The sequence below is a fragment of the Garra rufa genome, chromosome 22, assembly GCF_049309525.1.
Source record: "Garra rufa chromosome 22, GarRuf1.0, whole genome shotgun sequence".
In the NCBI taxonomy this organism is placed as follows: Eukaryota; Metazoa; Chordata; class Actinopteri; order Cypriniformes; family Cyprinidae; genus Garra; species Garra rufa.
Genome location: NC_133382.1, coordinates 12,187,389 through 12,208,933, shown reverse-complemented (window position 1 = coordinate 12,208,933; position 21,545 = coordinate 12,187,389). Strand labels below are relative to the sequence as shown.

Genomic DNA, 21,545 nt, shown 5'->3' with positions numbered 1-21,545 from the left:
AATGTGTTGAGGACCATCAAAATAATGTGTTAAAAGATATCAAGCAGACCGCCTACTAATGCTTCAAATGACAGGTTTTGACAGGTAGTTGCAAAAGTTACTTACAGTTAATATAATGTTTAAAGAGTGTCAAAATGTATGACCTAAATTTGATTTAGTGGAAAGTCATTGAGACACTAATATCCCAATCAGACACCAAAAATGACAAAAAAAAAAAAAGTACTGAAAGTAGCAATTTTATTTGCGTTAAAATTATGTACAAGTAACCAAAGACATTATTTTGAAATTGGTACAAATTTCATGTTCCTGCAGTTGGCTTTTCAAGAACTCTTCCCTCAAAAAACTCAACCGAGAAAAATGCGGTATAAAATAAAACGATTGGATTCAGAAAAGTAGTCTATCTAGTTCTCCAACAGCCAATATTTACATGAGTATTTACAGTTCGTGTTGCTTCATTCAGTTCCCCGCTGTGTGAATTCAATCCCGTTGTGATGTTTGGAGCTCAGAGACACACCGCAGGGCTGTACCCAGAACAGGCCAGAAAATATTCACAACTCATAGTGTTCCGTGTAACAGAGTGAAACCAAAACAGTTAAGCGGTGAGAGGGGGAGAAAAATGATCCCTAGCTTTCGTTAAGAAGTTATTTCAGTCTATTTCAGTCATGAACAGCAGCAAAATGTCTGCGCCTCTGACATCAAACCTACTGCTGAGGGCGATCGCTTTAGAAGGCAAACAAACAACAGAGCACTTCTGAAAACAACCTTAAGAACATGAGAACAAGTGTAGGTCAAAACTGGAAGCTACTGGCCTTATCAGAGAGATGTCAAGTGCGAAATTCAAAAACACCAACCATAAACAATTGTGGACTTATTCAGCATGTAGTTTATGACACGAACTAATGTAATGTGAGGTGAAACTTTGTTTGTTTGTCGTGGCTCCAAGCCCAAGGTCACGGCTAGACGGCAACCGCCGTTCATCGAAACTGTTATTGCATTAATCTTAATTTCTCACAGCAACTTTGGCTCTGACCAAACCTCAGTAGCAGGGCATGCCGAATTTCCGCTGAACTCAGGTTACCAGGAAGCCATGACCCAAACCCAAGGATGAGATTTCCTGGCTTCAAAAATGCATTTGAATTGATTCAAAATCCCAATCATTTCTTTCATGGACAATGCGATTCTGCAGCCAAGCATAATTCGGCATATTGCACAATTTAACGAGTTCTACTGTAGATTTTGAGCCACGTAAAGGTTGGAAATCAGGGTTGTTAACATTACAGTTAACGTTCTGGCATTTGGACAATATGCTTATAAGTCGACTACTAAAACATTCTAAAAATGCTTTGTCCCTTTCCTGCCCTAGCAAAATGGAAAGCGAAGTAATTTATTCATTCGCAGACCTTTGACACGGGCGCTATTGATTAAAAACAAATTTGTGCAACACAAAGGGAGCACATCCTGAAGTGAAGAGAATGGATTTGAACCAGAAGGGCATGTCTTTGCGGCATTTCAAAGAGGGCCTGAATTTCGAATGCAGTTTTGGATTCGCCCTCCAATCGTTCAGGTCAGTGTCGAGGGCTTTTAAATTTATAGGCTTGAGAGTTGGAATGAAGCAAACAGAGAGAGACATCCTTTAACAAGTTTTCTCAAAGCTACTCTCCATTTCTGCCAATGAAAACCAACTTCCAAGGCGACTGATCAATAGACAGCAGATTGAGGAGAGTTGTGATGCGAGGAACAATTATTTTGTGATGAAAACATTTTAAGACGGAACGGATGAACAGCTTGTGACAAACTCAATCAAATCAGCTCATTTTAATAGAGTTCTGTGTATGATGTGCTTTAAACTTCATTCTTTACAGTCTGAACGAGGAAGGTACTGGTTGATGATGATGATGATGGGTGTGTCAGGTTGGGCAGCAGTGTGCTGAGCTCTGTTTGTGGAGCTCCGCAAACACTAGCAGTGTTCCAGATAATCAATGACCCTGGAGATAGACTTCTGTCCCGCGGTGCCCACGTCACACTGTAAGGGACAAAAACACAATTGTTCAGTCAATAAGCATAACTTTCTTATTAGTTTTCCTTGCAAAATGAGGTAGAACATTAGTATTGACATTACAGCAGGCTTATGCGTAGCGGCTTGCCTAGTTTTCATATTCATGTCACATAATTTCTAGTGACAGGCCGTTTTATCAGTCAATATGTGGCCATTTTTCTGATTATAGAGGTTCAATTTAGCCACTCAGCCAATTAACAGTAGAGGTATTTTTACCATGGCTCACAGTTTATTATAATGCATCCTTAATACATTGTAATTACACAAATACATGCTATTAAGTAACAATTACTTTCTATTGTTTGTAATAACATATAAAGTCTAAAAAATGATACCCTCTCATGTAAAAGTTCTAAAAGCAGAAAGCCTTCTCAATAAACAGATGTTTTGAACAAGCTTTGGTTACACTATTTTATGGTGGCCGGGGTTCAAGCATTTAAGGAGTTTATGGCTTCTATGCTGTTAGGGTGTAGGCCAACATGAAGTAAATGGCTGACACCAGAACACATCTATGATGGAGATTATGATTTTATCGAGTTTGCGTTTAAAACCTAAGTCACAGAATTATGTTTTTTTGAATAATGTCAAATATTAAAAGAACAGTTTGAATGACAACAGTGGTCCTATAGAGGTAAAGTTATTCAGAATGAGGATATCTATCATATGATATGAAGATATAAGTCTTTGTGAATATATGGAAGTTTTATTGCGATTTTAGTTCTTTTACAACAGAAATATCATGTTTTTGACACCTTTTTGCTGTAGTGCCACCTATGGTCTGATCTTCATGGAACTTTGCATGCTCGTTAAGAGTCATCTGGTACATGTTTTCACCAATTTTCGTAAGTTTTGAGTTTTTGTTTAGGTTCTATGGACTTTTGGGTATATGTGGCCACACCTCTCTTTAAAATGACCCTGTTTATATTTAACCAAAGAACAAAATTCAATTTTTTTTTGATAATTATTGATCTAGAGCAGGGGTGGGGAACCTTGATCCACGGTGTCCCTGCAGAATTTAGCTCCAACCTTGAAAAAAAAATACCAACCTGTATCCTGAAGACCTTGATCAGGTGTGTTTGATTAGGGTTGGAGCTAAACTCTGCAGGGACACCGGCCCTCAAGGTTCCCCACGCCTGATCTAGAGAATCCAGAGAACTGCACTGCAGTGGTTTTATCGAAATTGGGTGAAAAACCTAGGACTAGTTCGCAAAAGTAGGTTTTTAACATAATTGAGAATACTTCATAAATTATTTGATTGACAGCAATGGTTCTTGAGTTGTTCAGCATGAAAACTATCAAATTATATGCATATTGTGTGGATGTGTGAAGCTTTATATATATATATATATATATATATATATATATATATATATGATAAATAGTTGCTACTTCTGCTAATATTTTAAATATTTTTGTTCTTTTAAAATAAATAATGTGTGTATTATTTTATCAAATCATATAATAGAGTTATGCTGCAGGAAATAATAGCATTTTAAACTTATGCTTCTATTATCTCAATGGGTTTTTGGTCTGGTTAACACAATTTAATATTTTCATTCTTGTTATTCTATGACATGAAATATATCTGTAATAACCTCTTACTTTTTTTTTTTTTTTTTTTTTTTTTAAGATTCCCGTCTTGAAAATGTTGGAACAAGTGACTACAGAAGTTGTAAGGGATATTGCGTTGTGTTTACTCTCATATTCTTGACTATTCTAAACTACTAGAACTCAAACTTTCTAACTTTGCAAGAATTCTCTTAATGTGTAATAATTAAACAACTGTTTGTCAAAAATCTTATTTTTTTTCGCATTAAAAAAACTGGAAAAATTTATGGAAGCCCATTTCTGACACTAAATAAAAAATAAAAAAGGTTATTGCGACTTTTTCTGTCAATTCTGACTTTTTTTGTAATTGTGATACAAACTTCCAATTCTGATGTTTTTTCTCAGAATTGTAAGATATAAACTCACAATTGTGAGTTATATAGTCAGCCTTGCATGATATAAACTCGCAACTGCGAGTTGCAAAGTCACAATTCTGAGAAGAAATTCTGACTTCAAATTTTGTTATAAAGTCAGATTTGCACGATATAAACTTGCAACTGCAAGTTACAAAGTCACAATTCTTTATTTCTCAGAATTGTGTGATAAAAAAAATCTATTACTTTTTGTTGTAAATGCAAGTTTGTATCTCGCAATTCAGACTTTTACGCAATTCAGATTTTTTTTCTAAGAATTGAGAGATAAACTCACAATTGCAGGGTATAAAGTCCAATTTGTTCAGAACATTTTTTTTTAGAATTGCGAGTTTATATCTCACAATTCTGACTTAACTTCAAATTGTGCTATTAAGTCAGATTTGCATGAAATGAACTCGCAATTCTAAAAAAAGTCACATTTACAAGACATAAACTCGCAATTCTAAGGAAAAAAGGTCAGAACTCGGATTTTATATCATAAATCTGACTTAGTTCTCATAATTGCAACTATTTCCCAGAAAAATCTTGGAATTCAGACTTTAGATCTCCAAATTGTGAGTTTCCATTACGCAATTCTGAGAAAAAAGTCAGATTTGCGAGATATAAACTCACAATTGCAAGTTATAAAGTCCAGTTCTGAGGAGAAAAAAAGAGGCTGCTCACAGAATTGCGAGTTTATATCTCAGAATTCTGACTTTATAACTTGCAATTGCAAGTTTATATCACACAATTCTGACTTTATTTCTCAGAACTGTGAGTCTGACAACTTTAACTTTATAACTTGCAATTTCAAGTTTATATCTCACCATCTCACAATATTGCGAGATGTAAACTTGCAATTGCGAAACAAAAAGAATTGTGAGATTAAAAGTCACAATGACCTTTTTCTAAAATTTTGCTGTATCGATTACTAAAATGATCTTTATAAAAGAAATCCTATACTGGTCAATCGCTAACACTTGTGCACTTACTGTAAGATTCATGAAATTCAAGAACTTCTTCAGCATTTCTGTCATGACTGAAAAATCCCCTTTTGGCAGGTTTTCCCTCACAGTAGTCACATTCATCTGAAAGAAAACCACAGCATTAGCAGCTCATTCCTCCCGTGAGGTTACAGTGCACTTCAGGCCTGTGCTGAAAGAGAGTCTGGAGATTTTTAAAAGCAAGATTTTGCTGATCAAAGCAGCTGCATTCAATCTCTGGCCATCATTTTTGTCAATGCGCTCCGAGTCTCGATGGTACTCAATCTTCAAAAAACCCTCCAAATCAAATATTTCCCTCCTCCTAAATGCTCTGATGCCCTAAAATGAATCTAAGATTCAAACAGGACGATGAGCCTTCCTAAAGAAACCCTATTTGAAGTCAATTTGTTTTTCTAAAACAGAATCAAACTTGACCTTCAAAGTGTGCAAACATGCATCTAAAAGAAAAAGTGGGAGAAACAAACAGAGTATAAATGCCGTCTCTTTTTGTATCAACGTCTGGGCCGTGTTTATTGGCGAGACAGATAATGGCTGTGTACGTCAGTCAGAAAGCAACAGAGTGGTATGAAAGAGAAACAGAGGAGTCCATTACAGCCGATTCTGCAGCCCACCTATTAACGTCCTGAAAATAAATCCATTAATACTGTCAGACACAACACAGGCAACTTTCTTCATGGACCTGCCCTGAAACTTGAAAACTGCAATTTAGACAAACAACACTCAAAGGAATAGTAACAACAAAAGCTTTGTATCAGTAAACACTGTACTCTTATTGGTCTAGCCTGACCTTAAAGTGACTGAGGCACCTTTCCACTTCTGAGAACACAAGCAAGCACTTGTCGAGGACAGAAAGGGTATCTAGCCGAACGGTAGCGGTCTTGGCAGAGCTAAACGCACCTGACATTAATAATAAACAATACTCTTTATATTTGCAGCTTGTGAGCAGACACAGATACAAGACATGAATCAAAGATACAAAATGGGAAACATTAAGGTGAGATGAAATAAGTGTTACTTACAGGGCTCCCCTGGCACAGACAGCCCAAAAGCAGTGCAGTGTATGACGCCACAATACTGTCCTCCATGTGCTTGCCAGCATGCTGAAGAGCTGGAGACAAAAAAAATCACATGACATATAACTCAAAATGACCCTTTTCAATATTATTTGAATATCTAAGCTCATGAAAAGTAACATTCTATGTATAATTAAGTTTAAATTAATCGTGTGGGTTAACATTTCATTCACTAAGATTTCTTCATTTCCGTTTTTAATTACATTACTTGTCAAAAGTTTGGATGATTGTTAATATGAATATTATTATAATTTTAATTAAATTGTTTTTTGCTGTTTAATATATTTATTTGTTGATGCTGCGATACATTCAAAACTTAAAAGTAACAGTAAAAACATGTATAATGATACAAAAGATTTATATTATATTAAAAAAAATTTATAATTAAAAAAAAAATATATATATATATATATATATATATATATTTTTTTTTTTTAATTTATATATTTATTTATATATTTAAGTTTTCCTTAAAAACTCCTAGAAAAAAATGTATCTACTGTATTTTCAACAATAAAAAATACATTTTAAAATATGTAATATGTCTTTTCAACTGTTCCTATTCCTATTCCTTCCTATTCCTATTGTTATACTTTTAATTTGTTTTTGTTTGTTGCAAGAAACATGTTAAAAAAAGGAAAAGAAGTATAGAACAAAAGCATTTAAGTTCACGCAGAGCGAACAAACAATACTAATAAAGCTGCCCCACTTATTGTACAGAACGTACATAAACACTCCGAATTGTGCTTATTTCCACATGCTTGGGTGGAATTCAGTTCCTTAGATACTTAACAATAAGGCTGGTTGAAGAGGAAATGTGTTCTGCCGGAACAGATGTTGCAAGTTCACACAGATTTTTAAGTTTGCTAAGTGACTATATTTGTTGAACACCAAAAGAAAACTAACAGCATGTACTCCTTAAGACTAAATATATACTGGAAGACGAAGGTCATGCACAAGCAGCTTTAACTCTGAGGCTGTGCTTGTTGACTTCAGATGACAATTTCATATCATCACCCATGCATTAGACTAGCTTTGCATTTAAATTAATCAGAAGAAAGTAACTGGAATTGCGCAAATGTCAGAAAAGAACTACAATATGTCACAAAAGTGAGTTCACCCCTCACATTTCAGCAACCATTTTAGTATATCTTCTCAAGGGACAATACTACAGAAATGAAACTTGGATATATTTAAGAGTAGTCAATGTGCAGCTTGTATAGCAGATTTACTGTCCTCTGAAAATAACTCAACATACAGCCATTATTGTCAAAATAGCTGGCAACAAAAGTGAGTCCACCCTAAGTGATAACAGCACTATGTTGTTTAACCATGCAAAGCCACATGTCCTATTCCTCATGTTTATGTTTTTGTCTGCTTGACAGGACCTTACAAAGTTGTGTATCTTGTATTAGAGCAGTTAACATTAGGTGCTTTAAGTACAATTCTCTCATACTGACCATTGGATGTTCAACATGGCACCTTATGGCAAAGAACTCTGAGGATTTGAGAATTAGAATTGTTGCTCTCCAAAAAGATGGTCAAAGCTGTTAGGGGTTCAGTAACAACCTGAAATCAAGATACACTACAGTGGTCAGGGTCATACAGAGATTTTCCAAGACGGGTTCCATTCAAAACAGGCCTTGCAAGGTTCGATCATCGAAGTTGAGCTCTCGTTCTGTGCTTCAGGTGAAGGACCTGGCTTCAAAAAACAGATACATGAGTGCTGCCTGCATTGATTTAAAGGTTGCAGAAGTAGAAGGTCAGCTTAGGATAGGATAAACTTAATCGTGTTGACTTTACGATCCAAACTCAGACACAATCACAATCACTTAAAACAAGAAAGGAAAAGAAAAACGCTTGGCAAACTAACAAACAAACAACAGTAGCACGAGCAGAGCTGCGCCACCGGAAGTACACTCCTCACATTTCAGCAACCATTTTAAAATATCTTCTCAAGGGACAATACTATAGAAATGAAACTTGGGGTGTACTTCCGGTGGCGCAGCTTGTCAGTGCTCAGACCATACGTCGGACACTGCAACAAGTCGGTTTGAATAGGTGTCGTCCCAGAAGGAAGCCTCATCTAAGCTGGCTTACAAGAAAGCCTGCAAGCAGTTTGCTGAAGACAACCTGTCCAAGAGCATGAATTACTGGAGCCATGTCTTGTGGTCTGATGGACTATAAGATAAACTTGTTCGGCTCAGATGGGCCTGCTGAGTACCACCAAGAAAATTGTGTCTTGGCTACAGTTAGGGCTGGGCGATTCTTTCGATTTTTTCGATTAATTCGAATTTACGTTTGAAGACGATTTAATTTTTTATTAAATCGAGGTATCGCGATTTTTTAATAAAAATATTAAATACATTGTAATTGCACCAATGGCAGAATAATTAAGAGGCAATATTGTCCGACCACATGATGGCGCGCCTAACTAACCGCTGTATTCAGAACGGAAAACAAATAACGCGAACGCGAGTCACTAAGTGGACATGATTAGCTTCTTGCTAGCAAGTTAGCCGGTTATATTACATACAATTTCACTTATCACATAAACAGAGTAGAGAGATGATTGAAGACAATAGCGAATTATTTGCATATCAAGGCTCGAGTGCGACCAGCATATTTGTATTTGCGCTGAGTGGAGCTTCAAAGGTTTCTATGTGTTTTGCACATTGACTAATGTATCTCAAGTGTAGAGAGAGTGTAAATAAGAGACTGAATGGGCAGTAGCTTCGTTTATTATAATAGAGCTTTGTGATATTGCGAACTAAGATGAGTGACAGCTTTTAATCATTTTTAAGGGAGTTTGAAAACGAGATATTGATTATAACAGTTAAATAAACAAGAAGTTATTATTAAGTGACTTACATTGTCCGACTATAACACTATTGCCTGATTTTGCTCTGTTTTGTCGTCAAAAGTGGTCTGAAACAAGTCACAGCTGAGCCGCAGCGCATCTCCACTCAAACTCAGCGGTGTTTCGTTTATGAATGAACGTGCGTTTTAAAACGAATCTAGTGAAATGATTCAATTTCCCGTTCATTAAGAGTCACTTGCATTATTCTTGAATGAACCATCCGTTCAAACGAATCAAATGAATATGATTCAGTAATTAAATCAGTGTCTTACCACCACCTGCTGGCAGAACAAATCATTTAATATTTCTGTGTTCAATATTGTATATTTTTGTATACGATATAAGTGCAAGAGAAAAGCATGGAAATATATATTTTCCTCCCGTCTCATATTTATTTGTCTTACAAACATTTACTGTGTCTGGTATGATGAATGGGGTCTGGTGCACTGATGCAGTTGCAATGTATACTGCAAAATATATGGTGCCCATATATATTGTGGAAAAGCTGGGGTTTCTTTACATGCTAAAAAGTAGTAGGGGGGAAAAAATCGATTTAAATCGTAAATCGGATTTTTTGTGAAAAAAATCGGGGATTTTATTTTTAGGCCATATCGCCCAGCCCTAGCTACAGTCAAGCATGGTGGTGTAGCATCATGGTCTGGGGCCGCATGAGTGTTGCTGGTACTTGGAAGCTGCAGTTTATTGAGGGAAACATTGATTCCATTATGTACTGTACATTCTGAAGCAGAACATGATGCTTTCCCTCCAGAAACTTGGAAGAACGGCAGTTTTCCAACATGATGACCCCAAACACACCACCAAAATGACAACTGCCTTGCTGAGGAAGCTGAAGGTGATGGGGTGGCCAAGTATGTCTCCAGACCTGAACCCTATTAAGCATCTGGGGGCATCCTCAAGTGCAAGGTGGAGAAGCAAAATGTGTCTAACTTCCAGCAGCTCTATGATGTCATTGTAGAGGAGTGGAAGAGGATCCCAGCAACAACATGTGCAGCTCTGCTCAATTCCATGCCCAGGATGATTAAGGCAGTGCCAGATAACAATGGTGCTAACACAATATACTGACACTTTGGACAAGTTCACTTGGGGTGTACCTTGCCTTTGTTGTCAGCTATTTTAACAATAATGGTTGTATGTTGAGTAATTTTCAGGGGACAATAAATCTATACTGCAATACAAGCTGCACATTGACTACTCTAAAATATGTCCAAGTTTCATTTCTATAGTATTGTCCCTTGAGAAGATATTCTAAAATGGTTGCTGAAATGTGAGGGGTGTACTCACTTTTGTGACATACTTTAAGTGTGCAATTTGATTCTTAATGCAGGAGCTAATTGCGCCATGACTTCATGTGGTGCACTCACATATTTCATAAAAAATTAAATTCTCAGAAAGAGAGGATCGGGATGAACAGAAGTCAGAACTGAAGGCAAGCACTTCATTAGCTTCTCTTTCATCCAATTTTTATTAAATATGCTTCAGTGTGTTGTTGTGTTCTTTCACTGGGTCTCAAAGTCCAAACTGAGTTTGGTTGCCCACCAAGAGGCTTGTACATTAAGCAAAATTAATCACTGTGGCAAAAAGTGTAGTGTCTACCTTTGTTGAGATCAAGTTCTTCATCATCCTCTTCCTTCTTCTTGTCCTCTGTGCTGTTGTTTTCAGAAGCGACCCACTGGATCTCTTCATTGGTTTCTTTCCATTCTCCACTCTGGTCCAACTGTGCCTTTGGCGGATCGTTGATGAAGTCATCCGTCTCAGCCTCCGCCAACATGGCTGCATGCTCTCTCTGAAGAAAAAGCTATTCGTGGAGAAACAGAGACAAATAAATTACTAGTGTTTTGTCATATTTCAATCCGTGAAGGAAAATAATTTTGGTGGACATATTCAAAAAATTCTAATTATTGATATGTACGTAGCAAAATCTGTTAACTAGTGGTCACAGGAGATGCAGTTGAGATGTATCTTACTACCAGGTGTAAAAAGCAAAGTGTTTTGAATGGCCACTTGTGATCACATCACACCAAGACTTTTATAAAAGGTGTAATAATACTAGGTCCTGTTTTCCATGCTATGAGTTCTGTGAAGCGTGGCCATGCAGCAGTTGTTTTTCTGTTTGTGTTTTTACCTTCACAAGAGCAGCGATTGCACTTAGAGATCTCTCAGTCTGCAACTCATCTTTTTCAGACACACACATAGAGTCCCAGACTTCACTTCCCTCCATCTGCAGCTCCACCAAAAAGTGTCTGTTCCTTGCGCTGTACTCCACCAGATTAATGAGCAAGCCCAGACCCTAAAAACACATACAAATACAATGAAAAACCCATTTAGATCAACAGGAACCACAAACTGAAAAAAGGTTTGTTTTTCAAGGCACTTTGTGACTTTTCTTTCTTCATTCACAAAATTTGGTTTGTGTGGCATTCATATTTCATTCAAACCGCATCAGAGTTAGTTTTGGAAGCGGACAGAGAATCTTTTCAGCGGTCTCTGTCCGCTTGTTTGGTGCGCACCAGGGTTCAGATGGCAGTGTTCACACTTACTCAAATGAACCACATAAACAGAGCAATCGCACCAGAGTTTCTTTTAATCGAACCAACATGACAAGAGTGAACACTCCCTACATTTATATTTTTGATTCATTGTGTAAGCATTTATGATGACAGTTTTTAATGTTAGGTGCAATTAAATGCAATGAACCACATGAACCTGTAAGATTAATTAGTTAAAATAAAATGTATAATAGATTACATCGTAATAAACAGCAAAGTTTATCTCTGTATGCGTTTTATACTACAACACAGGTCCCACTTTACATTAGGTGGCCTTAACTACTATGTACTTACATTTAAATAATTTGGTACAATGTACTCGTTGTGTACATTCATGTTTTTACATTGTATTTATATATTTTTAAAAACCTTTATGTAATTACATTTATAATTATTTTCTGTAATTACCACTGTTGAAACAACCCTTACACCCTAACCCACCCTTAAACCTACCCATACCACCAAACCTGTCCCTAACCTTAGCCATATCCCACCTTAATAGAAGCAAAAGTGTTTTGCAATGCAATATGACCACATTAAGTACATTGCACTTATTTTTTGATGTAAGTACATAATATTTAAGGCCACCTAATATAAAGTGTGACCCAATTTTATTTTTGCATTCTAACAATACTCAAAAAAAAGTATTTCACAACTTTTTAAAGCATTTTAATTGAAATTATTGCAATTTCCTAACTAATTCGTTTTTGTAATAATGCATTACAATTAATACTCGCATTGTTACTTAATTTTATAATCATCTTCAAATAAACTTTACAAATAAACCATGCATACATTTGATTTACAACAAAGCCCTGTTACAAATGTGATCACAGTATATATTTTTCATTTGCAATGTTTGAAAGCACTCAGAAACTCCTAGTGGACACTGCTGGTCCCCCCTGGATGTATACCAATGCTGAGTGAAATTAGTAGAGTTGTGTACTCACCAGGACTCTGATATCGAACCTCTGCTCCTGCGGCAGGTACTGTGGGACCCTGAGCACACAGTTCAGCGCTGTGCTGATTAACTCCTCCTGCTCGCCTGTCTTTGTGCTGCCCCATTCTACAAACAGAACAGAAAATGCACTCAATGGCTGCTGCACATACGAGTTCAGCGTTAGCTAATCAGGGATTTTCTGACTGTTGTTCTCCAAGCTACTCACATCTGGCTTATGACTGAGTACTCCTGCATTATGCTGAAGGGTTTGGCAGCAAAACTAGCGAGCGGCTAGCCAAAGCAGCACTGCTAACAGAAATCCATTTGGCACATCGAACAAAAGCCCATGCAAGAAGGCCAAAAGACTCTTATTGACTTTAAGCCCTTTAAAAGCAGAATAACAAATGTTCTATAACGCATAATGTAATGAGAGAGCTGCTGCGGCGCAGCCACCTGATTGTTCAGCTGAACAGCTTCCAGCACATTTTACATTTCAGTGTTGTGGAGTAACTAACGAAAAGCAGCAAAGTTATTGGTTTGGTAATGACCAATCAATAACTACCAATGATGAATTTCATTACTGATTAGTTGGGTCTTTGTGCTGAACATGGAGAACGTTTGTCAGTGAAAACACTTACCAGTAGTGAAAAAAGAAAGCAAGCGAGCTGCAGTGAGTCTCAAACTGTCCAAAACACATTCAAGTGCATAGCATTTAAATAGCGTGCATTAAGACAGGCCTGTCACATGTGCTAGAAGGATTCATTCTTGTCCAGTGTCTCCACTATTTCTCTGCAGATGTTATTGGCAATAAAAAATTAACTTCTCATTTAAACTCGATTTGTGGGCATCTTTAAATTTAGTGTTGCCACCTTGAGGACCAATAATTAGTGCAAATCAAGGTACAAGAGTAATCTGTACTTAGCATTTACAGTTCGTTGCTGGGGAGTAATGAACTAAAACCAGCAATGTCACCAGGTCTGTAACTACTATTTAATTAATTTAATTATATTACTAATTAATTAGTTTGTGTGCTGAGAATAGAGAATCAACAACTAAAATAACAACTAAAAAATCTAGTAAAACGCATTTCAAAAAAAGTTTTGAAAATTGATTTGCATTTTAATGAGTTTCAATGATCATGAGGATGGTGAGGAATCAGCCCAGAACTGCACAGGAGGATCTTGTCAATGATCTCAAGGCAGCTGGAACCATAGTCACCAAGAAAACAATTGGTAACACACTATGCTGTGAAGGACTGAAATCCTGCAGCGCCCACAAGGTCCCCCTGCTCAAGAAAGCACATGTACAGGCCTGTCTGAAGTTTGCCAGTGAACATCTGAATGATTCAGAGGAGAACTTAAAGTGTTGTGGTCAGATGAGACCAAAATCAAGCTCCTTGGCATCAACTCAACTCACAATGTTTGGAGGAGCAGCAATGCTGTCTATGACCCCAAATACACCATCCCCACCGTCAAACATGGCGATGGAAACATCATGCTTTGGGGGTGTTTTTCTGCTAAGGGGACAGGACAACTGCACCACAAAGGGGCGATGGATGGTGCGAGAACCTTGGAAGAGAACCTCCTTCCCTCAGCCAGGGCATTGAAAATAGGTCGTGGATGGGTATTCCAGCATGGCAATGGCCCAAAAACACGGCAAAGGCAACAAAGGAGTGGCTCAAGAAGAAGCACATTAAGGTCCTGGAGTGGCCTAGTCAGTTTCCAAACCTTAATCCCATTGAAAATCTGAAAATGGAGCTTAGGTTTGAGTTGACAAACTCAGCCTCGAAACCTAAATGACTAGGAGAAGATATGCAAAGTCCAATCCTGAGATGTGTGCAAACTAAAAGAAATTACCAACAAGGGTTTTGACACCATGTCATGTTGTGCGAAGGGATCAAATACTTTTTTAAATTGATTTTTGTTGTTGTTATTCTGTCTCTCACTGTTCAAATAAACCTACCATTAAAATTATAGACCGATTATTTCTTTGTCAGTGGGCAAACATACAAAATCAGCAGGGAATCAAATAATTTTTTCCATCACTGTATTGCTTCAAATAGCTATGGTTGAGCTTCTATTGACCATATTTGATCTGCTCTTTTTAGGTGCATTGACCAATGTTTATACAAGCCCAAATTAAATCTTCAATATAAAAAATAATGTCTTTTCAGATAACTTTGATAATGATGAACTTTGATGTCTTTATGGATTTATGCATTCATGACAGACTCTCAAGAGGGGACTTATATCTTTCAGGTTTCATTAAAAATACCATCATTTGTGTTTTGAAGATGAACAAACATTGGGTTTGGAATAAGGGCAAGTAACTGATGACAGAATTTTCATGAATGGTTGAACTATTCCTGAGTAGCTAAAGTTAGTTAGTTACAGTTTTTTAAAAGTAGTTTTTTTTTTACACTTTTTACACTGCATTCCTTTCAAGTGAAAGGTTTGTTTAGTTAAACGTCTTGATACTTGTACTGACCGTTGTCATGTGTGAGATTTAGAAGGACTCCGATGATGGCTCGCATGCAGTCTTCTACAGCTTTCCCCACGTTGCTGTTGCTACAGTAGGGCAGTGGCGTGCCTGACGAGCACAGGCCTCTGTTCACCTCTCGACTGTACCTCTGGATCATCTCCTCACAGTGCCATAATGCCCTAAAACAAAACAAAAACGAAGATGTTATGTCTTCTCAAAGTCGTCAAGTCACCATTATTTATATAGTGCTTCATACAATACAGATTGTGTCAAAGGTATGGATTAAACTACAATATTAAATTACATTAATATGGATTAAACTACATCTTATAACAGAAGAATATATATATATATATATATATATATATATATATATATATATATATATATATATATATATATACACACACACACACACACACACACACATATATTCATATTCAAGTATTCATTATTTATTTATTTATTTTGTTTAAAATAAGTTTATATGTAATATTCTCCAAAAATATGTATGTTATGCACATTTTACATATATCTTTTTGAAAGTTATATCTTTTTCACTGGCATTTTGTTAGATATTGGACATCTTTCAACTACTGCCTGAGTAATACTGTTTCTCAGAATTAGTCACTAATGGCACTAGATGTTCTTTTCCAGAAACAGTTTTTGTAATTTAAGATATTTGAAAGTGTTCATTTTGTTGTATTTGTCCTAAAGGTGCGAAAACCACTCATCTACTTTTAACCGCAACATTTGATTGGTCACAATGACCTAGCCTGGCTAACCGATAGTCATTTAAACAACATATGACATAATGGAGAAGTCTATTTGACCTTCTCTTATTAGACATGAACACCAGTTTGGGAGAAAGTACGTTTTCTGCATATATTGCTTGTGCCTACCCTCATTCTTCATTTCTTTTTCAACCTTTCCTTCACCTCTTTACTTCTTCTGCTTACTTTTTTTCTTTTTGTTTGACTTTCAGTACTCTACCTATTAGATACAACAAGCATTAGGGATGTAACGTTATTATCAATATTGTGGTATTGCGATAGCAAAATTGTCTTGATATCATCATGGTCACATGATGATATGAAACAATAGGTCTTCCAGGCAAAAATTGTAGTTTTTAAAACATACTTAAACTTCTTATTCTAACATAAAAAGGTCTTTAGAGTTGTTTTTCAGGCCATTATGCTTTGACAGTATCGGTCAATGAACTAAAACCGAAAGCATATGGCTTAATACCTTCATCAAATCTGTTTTCGCTACAAGTTTCAAAGCAAAGTGCACACTTGATTCAGGCAATCAGCTCGTAATCCAGTGTTTTCCGCACCTCAGAACTGCTTAGTTCACAGTGAATGCAGTGAACTCATTTATTGCATGCTCTGTGAGTTTAGAACGCGTTGGGGAACACAATGGCCACCAGTTATAATTATTTTCTTGGGAGATGACTACAGCATTTCACTAGATTTGTAGTAAGGTGTGTTTTTGTAAGCCTGTTTTCACTAAAACAGTGTTTTCAGTCCAAATAAAAGCTTTAAAGTGCAGTATGAATTGCTACCAAAACATGGATATGGGTTGGAGCTCTTAATTTTGAACTCACAGTGCAGTAAACAGCAACCTTTTGTAGTGGTCTTTTGCAAACACCAGATTTATATAAGTTTTCCATTCTATGGGACCTTTCAGGTAGTGGTAGTGGAGTCACAGTCCTGTTCTAAAACAATGATAAAGGCAAAAAATAAAAGGCAGCTAACCATGTAATTGTGCATAGTTAGGCTAGTCAAATAAAGAGGCTTATCCTTTAAAAGTAATGAGAAACTAAAAGGTTTTTCTGTCAGTTAAATTAGATGCCAACACAAATAGGTTGCATAGTTACGTAAAACAAATATCTTAAAACTTTGACAAAATCTGTGTCCTGCAGCAAACCCAACTGAGAAATACTGCTTTAAACAACTCCATATATTATTGTAAGAACAAAAATAACAGCCCTTAGTAAATCAAATCATAATTTACAGTCCAACACAGGACATTAAAACCCCTTTGACAGATCCTTCAGCTAAATATAAGGTGTATCTTCACACAGTGACATCACATGCGAACATTTTAACACAAAGTCTAGTACTATAAGTGCTCTATCAGCATCTAAATAATGGCCATTCAGAATAACAAGATGGAAAAACAGCCTGCAGATAACAGATGCAGTGGGAAGTGCGCACATCCTAATGGATTGCATTTACGCCAGAGCCAGGGTCAGCAGACACTAACACAAGCTGCATTAGCTTTCTCTAGAGGGGAAAACTTAGCTCTTCCTCTCTATTAGTCCCCAAGACGTGTGTGTGAATGAGATAGCAATGGAAAAAGAGAGGGAGTCTGCATCCACAGCACATGTGCTAGAGTATGACCAGCTTCATGCAAACGCCACTAATGCGCTTAGCATAATGAGAGGTCATTAGCGAGCGAGATGGGAAATGGAGGTAGAGGTTCATGTATTCATATATTAGTGAGGTCATTATTAAAGCAGGCCTGCCGTACTCTCTAATTGAATTAAAGCCAGCTGAACGAGCTCTTCCGACAGTGTGTGTGTGTGTAAGCCAACTTTGTTGACTCATCTAGATCCTCTTCACAGTCCTGAGCATCCGTGTTTAGTTCGCTGTGCACTCTGAAGGGTCTGACCCCGTCTAGAGAGCTGGGCCATCAGCTCGTAATTACATTAGCAGCGGAAGAAAGGCCAGACTGCCTCAAGCGAACAAGTATAAGCTAGATTTACCATAACAGATGCCTAAATGTGCATGACTCTCAATGTGGTTTCAAAAGGAAAGTAGATTTTTGCATTTTCTGAAAATGTGAGTGGACCTTGTCCACTTAAAAGTTGCTAGGGTGCTATAGATGCTTGACAGGGCATTGCTTCATGGCTGCTAAAGTTTTCTGAGTTAGTTTTAATTAAGAATAAAGTTTATCTTATAGTCTCATCAGACCACAGAACATGGTTCTAGTAATTCATGCTCTTGGACAGGTTGTCTTCAGCAAACTGTTTGTGGGCATTCTTGTGAGCCAGCTTCAGAAGAGGCTTCCTTCTGGGACGACACCCATGCAAACCGACTTTTTGCAGTGTGCGGTGTATGGTCTGAGCACTGACAAGCTGACCTTCTACTTCTGCAACCTCTAAAGCAATGCTGGCAGCACTCATGCATCTGTTTTTTGAAGCCAGGTTCTGCACCTGATGCACAGAACGAGTGCTCAACTTGGTTAATCGAGGTGGCTGTCCCAAACCCTAACCCCTAAATTTCTACTTACAACTTTCATTTTCATGCCACTACAAAAACATTGAAAGCATCTAAAATTGTCACAGTTACAACCGAAACATTTGGTGAAGTGAAGTTTGTTTTTTAGGTATTATCCCATAAACTTGTCACTACCGTAACAGTCATGACAGAAACATGTCATCGTTTTGGTAGTGACAAAAAGGAACACGTAATCCTTTATTTGGGGGAAATAAACAATTTTAATACAGTTATGCAATTTATTTGTATTTTAGTATGTTTTAGTATGTTAAAATTCTGTAATGTATTGTGGTCGCTACCAAAACATTACCATCACTACCGAAAATGTGCTATCACGATGGAAACATGGGATGTTTTGTCAAAAATAAAGTATACTGAATTATCAACTAAGATGTTATGATAGTGAATCAAGTTTGAAATCAGTATGGTCAACTTTTTTCCTTTTAAAAAGAAAAATTTGATTCAAAATACAACAAATCTTATAAATCTCATGAAATATTGTTAAAATTGTAATTGTTATTGATTTACCTCAGAACATTTTTTAATATATAAAAATATATATTTACAAAAAAGATATATGGAAAATCTTAATAGGTCAATATAACCGTTCTTATTAAATTATATAGTAATGTTTTTCGGTTGTGACAAATTTGGGAAAAGGACAAATATTCCAAAACCTTCTAAAAATACAATATGAAAATTAACTGCAATTACTATAAATGTGTAACTTTGATTATATAATTTGCATATATACAAAATTTGTGAAAAAATAATTTTTGTACAGACACTTCTAACTCTGACGTTGAGCTAATTCTATAGAATGGCCAATGTATATGTGTGTACGTTTACAACACTATACTTTGTGTTACTGAGCTCGGCAACTGGGTTTCTTCCTAAAACAGTACATATTAGACTTCTTTTTGCCATTGGACTGCCATAATCCATCCTTTTTGGAAAGCTGTGGAAAAGCAATAATAAAGGTTGTTTTCTTTTATTAGACATACATATTTTTTAATTTGCTGTTGTAACAAATTGGTTCCCATGTACCTCTATTGGAGCTGGGTTTTGACACAAATTACAAGATTCTATTCAATTCTGATTCACAAGCTTGCAATTCGATTTCTGATTCGATATAGATTACTTTAAAATATATATTAGATACAGTACATGCCAAATTTCTCAAGGGAATTTTTTTTTTATAAAATCACTCACCTAATTCTGTAAAATATACATGAGAGTCAGCTGGTACTACATTACAATATTACTACTATACTATTACTAAAACAAGGTTAAGATTAACTGACTTGTATACAAACACTTAAATTACACTCAAAGTTTTTATAATAATAAAGTTAAAATTACATAATTATATTTCTACTCCAATTTATTTTTTTGAAATACAAACATTTATGTACATTAATGTACAAACATGTGGTGTCTGTCATAAAAACCTGGCAGATTTTTTTAAAACAAACACTAAAGGACAGTAAAAATTATGAATATGTTACATGGTGATAAACTTAGCAAAAAGCTCCTTTTTGTAAGGTTCATTTTTCTAGCTGTTTAAGATCACCAAATATATATATTTTTTGTGAGTAAATGTGACGTTATGTGACTGTTTACAAGCTGTTATATTGACGTCTTTCTGCAGTTGAATAACTCATTGAGCAATTACATGAAAAGGATATGGATTTCGGTAAGTTGTACTCTATCTTTTTACATACCTTTGATTGTTTATTCATGTTTATCTCGTTGTGTAACTCTACGTTAAACAGCATCAAAATGGCATTTATTGTTTAAATATTGTAATAAAATGGATAGAATTTGAAATCTGAGACTTCATGTCAAAAGTAACAAAGCACTAAGTGTACTGCAAATAATTGGATGGGATGTGTGCTACAATGTTTCATTCATTAACTGAAAACAGGCTAGACTAATCGATTTATGGGATTTAAGAATCGATATTGTTTTGTAAAGTTAAGAATCTCTACTTTATTGTACCTGACAGCTCCTGATTACTGCATGCTTTCATTGTATGCACAGTAAACAGTCTGACATGTAAGAAAGTAATGCACATTAGGAATGCCATTAGGGACTAAATGACAATAGTTAACTATCCTTTTAAGTGGTCTGAAGTTGGACACTTGAGACAGTATGCAACTCTCATTAAGGTTTGAAATGATTGGCCGCTTTACGAAATGTCAGCATGGCTTGAGCTGTATCAGAGGGTGTTCTCTGGCACAGCAGCTCTGAGCTTATGGTCTTGGCAGCTGGTGCTGTTGATAAAGTGTTCCTGTTGCTGTTGGGGTTGTTAATGAGTCTGGAGGCTGTCTGCTGTAATGAGGAAAGCTAGCACAAAGTGCACGGTTAACCTGCACCCTGCCTGACCACACAGTACCCGGGGGCTTACTGCCAAACCAATCAGGAAAACATGACAAGTGTACTGCTACATTACTGCAAAACTACAGCTGGATGACTGCTTTTATTTTATTTTGGAGGCACTTACTTTGCTGAAGACACTATGAGCTGAGAGTCCTTGTATGCGATCAGGTAGCCCTGGTTTTCTGGATTGTGAACTGTTACCTGTATTGATAAAAATCAAATTAAAGATCAGTTAAAATAAAAGAGCCACAATGCAAAAAATATTATTTTTTTTTTTTTCTAAATTGGCCCAGCAGAGATAGTCTCTGTTGTTCAATTTACAGTAGGTTAATATCAAGGTTAATGGAGTCTTGTTTATTCCTCAGAGAAACCTACTGAGGTTTATAGCTGACTTACTCTGCCAAGTACAATAACAACATTCCCTCATAAAAAGACAGAATAAGGTCTAAAGGTAAAATATATAGCAAAGGTTATTTATTATTAACAGTTAATAACTACACAACAATTTCAAAAGTTTGGGGTCAGTACGTCTTTTTTTTATTTTCATCAAGCCTGTATTTGTTTAATATAACACTAAATTTATTTAACTGCAGTAATATTGTGAGATAATATAATAATTTAAAATAAGGGGTTGAGTACATTATAATTATTTTGTTCTGAAAGTAAACTTCTCCTTCAACGTAATAACACTACTACTACTACTAATAATAATAATAATAAAATAATTATTAAAACAGTATTTTTAAAATAAATATTTACCAGAAAATTATGTACCAGAATTCATTTAGCATAAAATACAATAATAAATTATTCTTGATTTAAAAAAAATCAATTAATTAGGAATGCTTTTTATTATTAAAATAATAATTGATAATTTATTAAATTAATTATTATTATTATTATTATTTTAATTACTTAAACCATTAAAATAGAATCC

The 21,545-nt window shown here is 35.9% G+C and overlaps 1 protein-coding gene across 1 annotated transcript in view; it reads right to left on the bottom strand.

The window, feature by feature from the left end:
- Window positions 1-220: 220 nt before the first annotated feature.
- waplb (WAPL cohesin release factor b) overlaps window positions 221-21,545 on the bottom strand; it is an 81,897-nt gene continuing 60,572 nt past the window's right edge. Inside the window, exons 13-20 of the mRNA XM_073828355.1 lie at window positions 20,733-20,809; window positions 14,949-15,121; window positions 12,472-12,587; window positions 11,098-11,262; window positions 10,569-10,770; window positions 6,041-6,129; window positions 5,010-5,105; window positions 221-2,023 (exon numbers count right to left, since the gene is read on the bottom strand). Of these exons, the coding sequence (XP_073684456.1) occupies window positions 1,958-2,023; window positions 5,010-5,105; window positions 6,041-6,129; window positions 10,569-10,770; window positions 11,098-11,262; window positions 12,472-12,587; window positions 14,949-15,121; window positions 20,733-20,809 (984 nt within the window). The 3' untranslated portion in view covers window positions 221-1,957. The remainder of the gene's footprint in view (window positions 2,024-5,009; window positions 5,106-6,040; window positions 6,130-10,568; window positions 10,771-11,097; window positions 11,263-12,471; window positions 12,588-14,948; window positions 15,122-20,732; window positions 20,810-21,545) is intronic.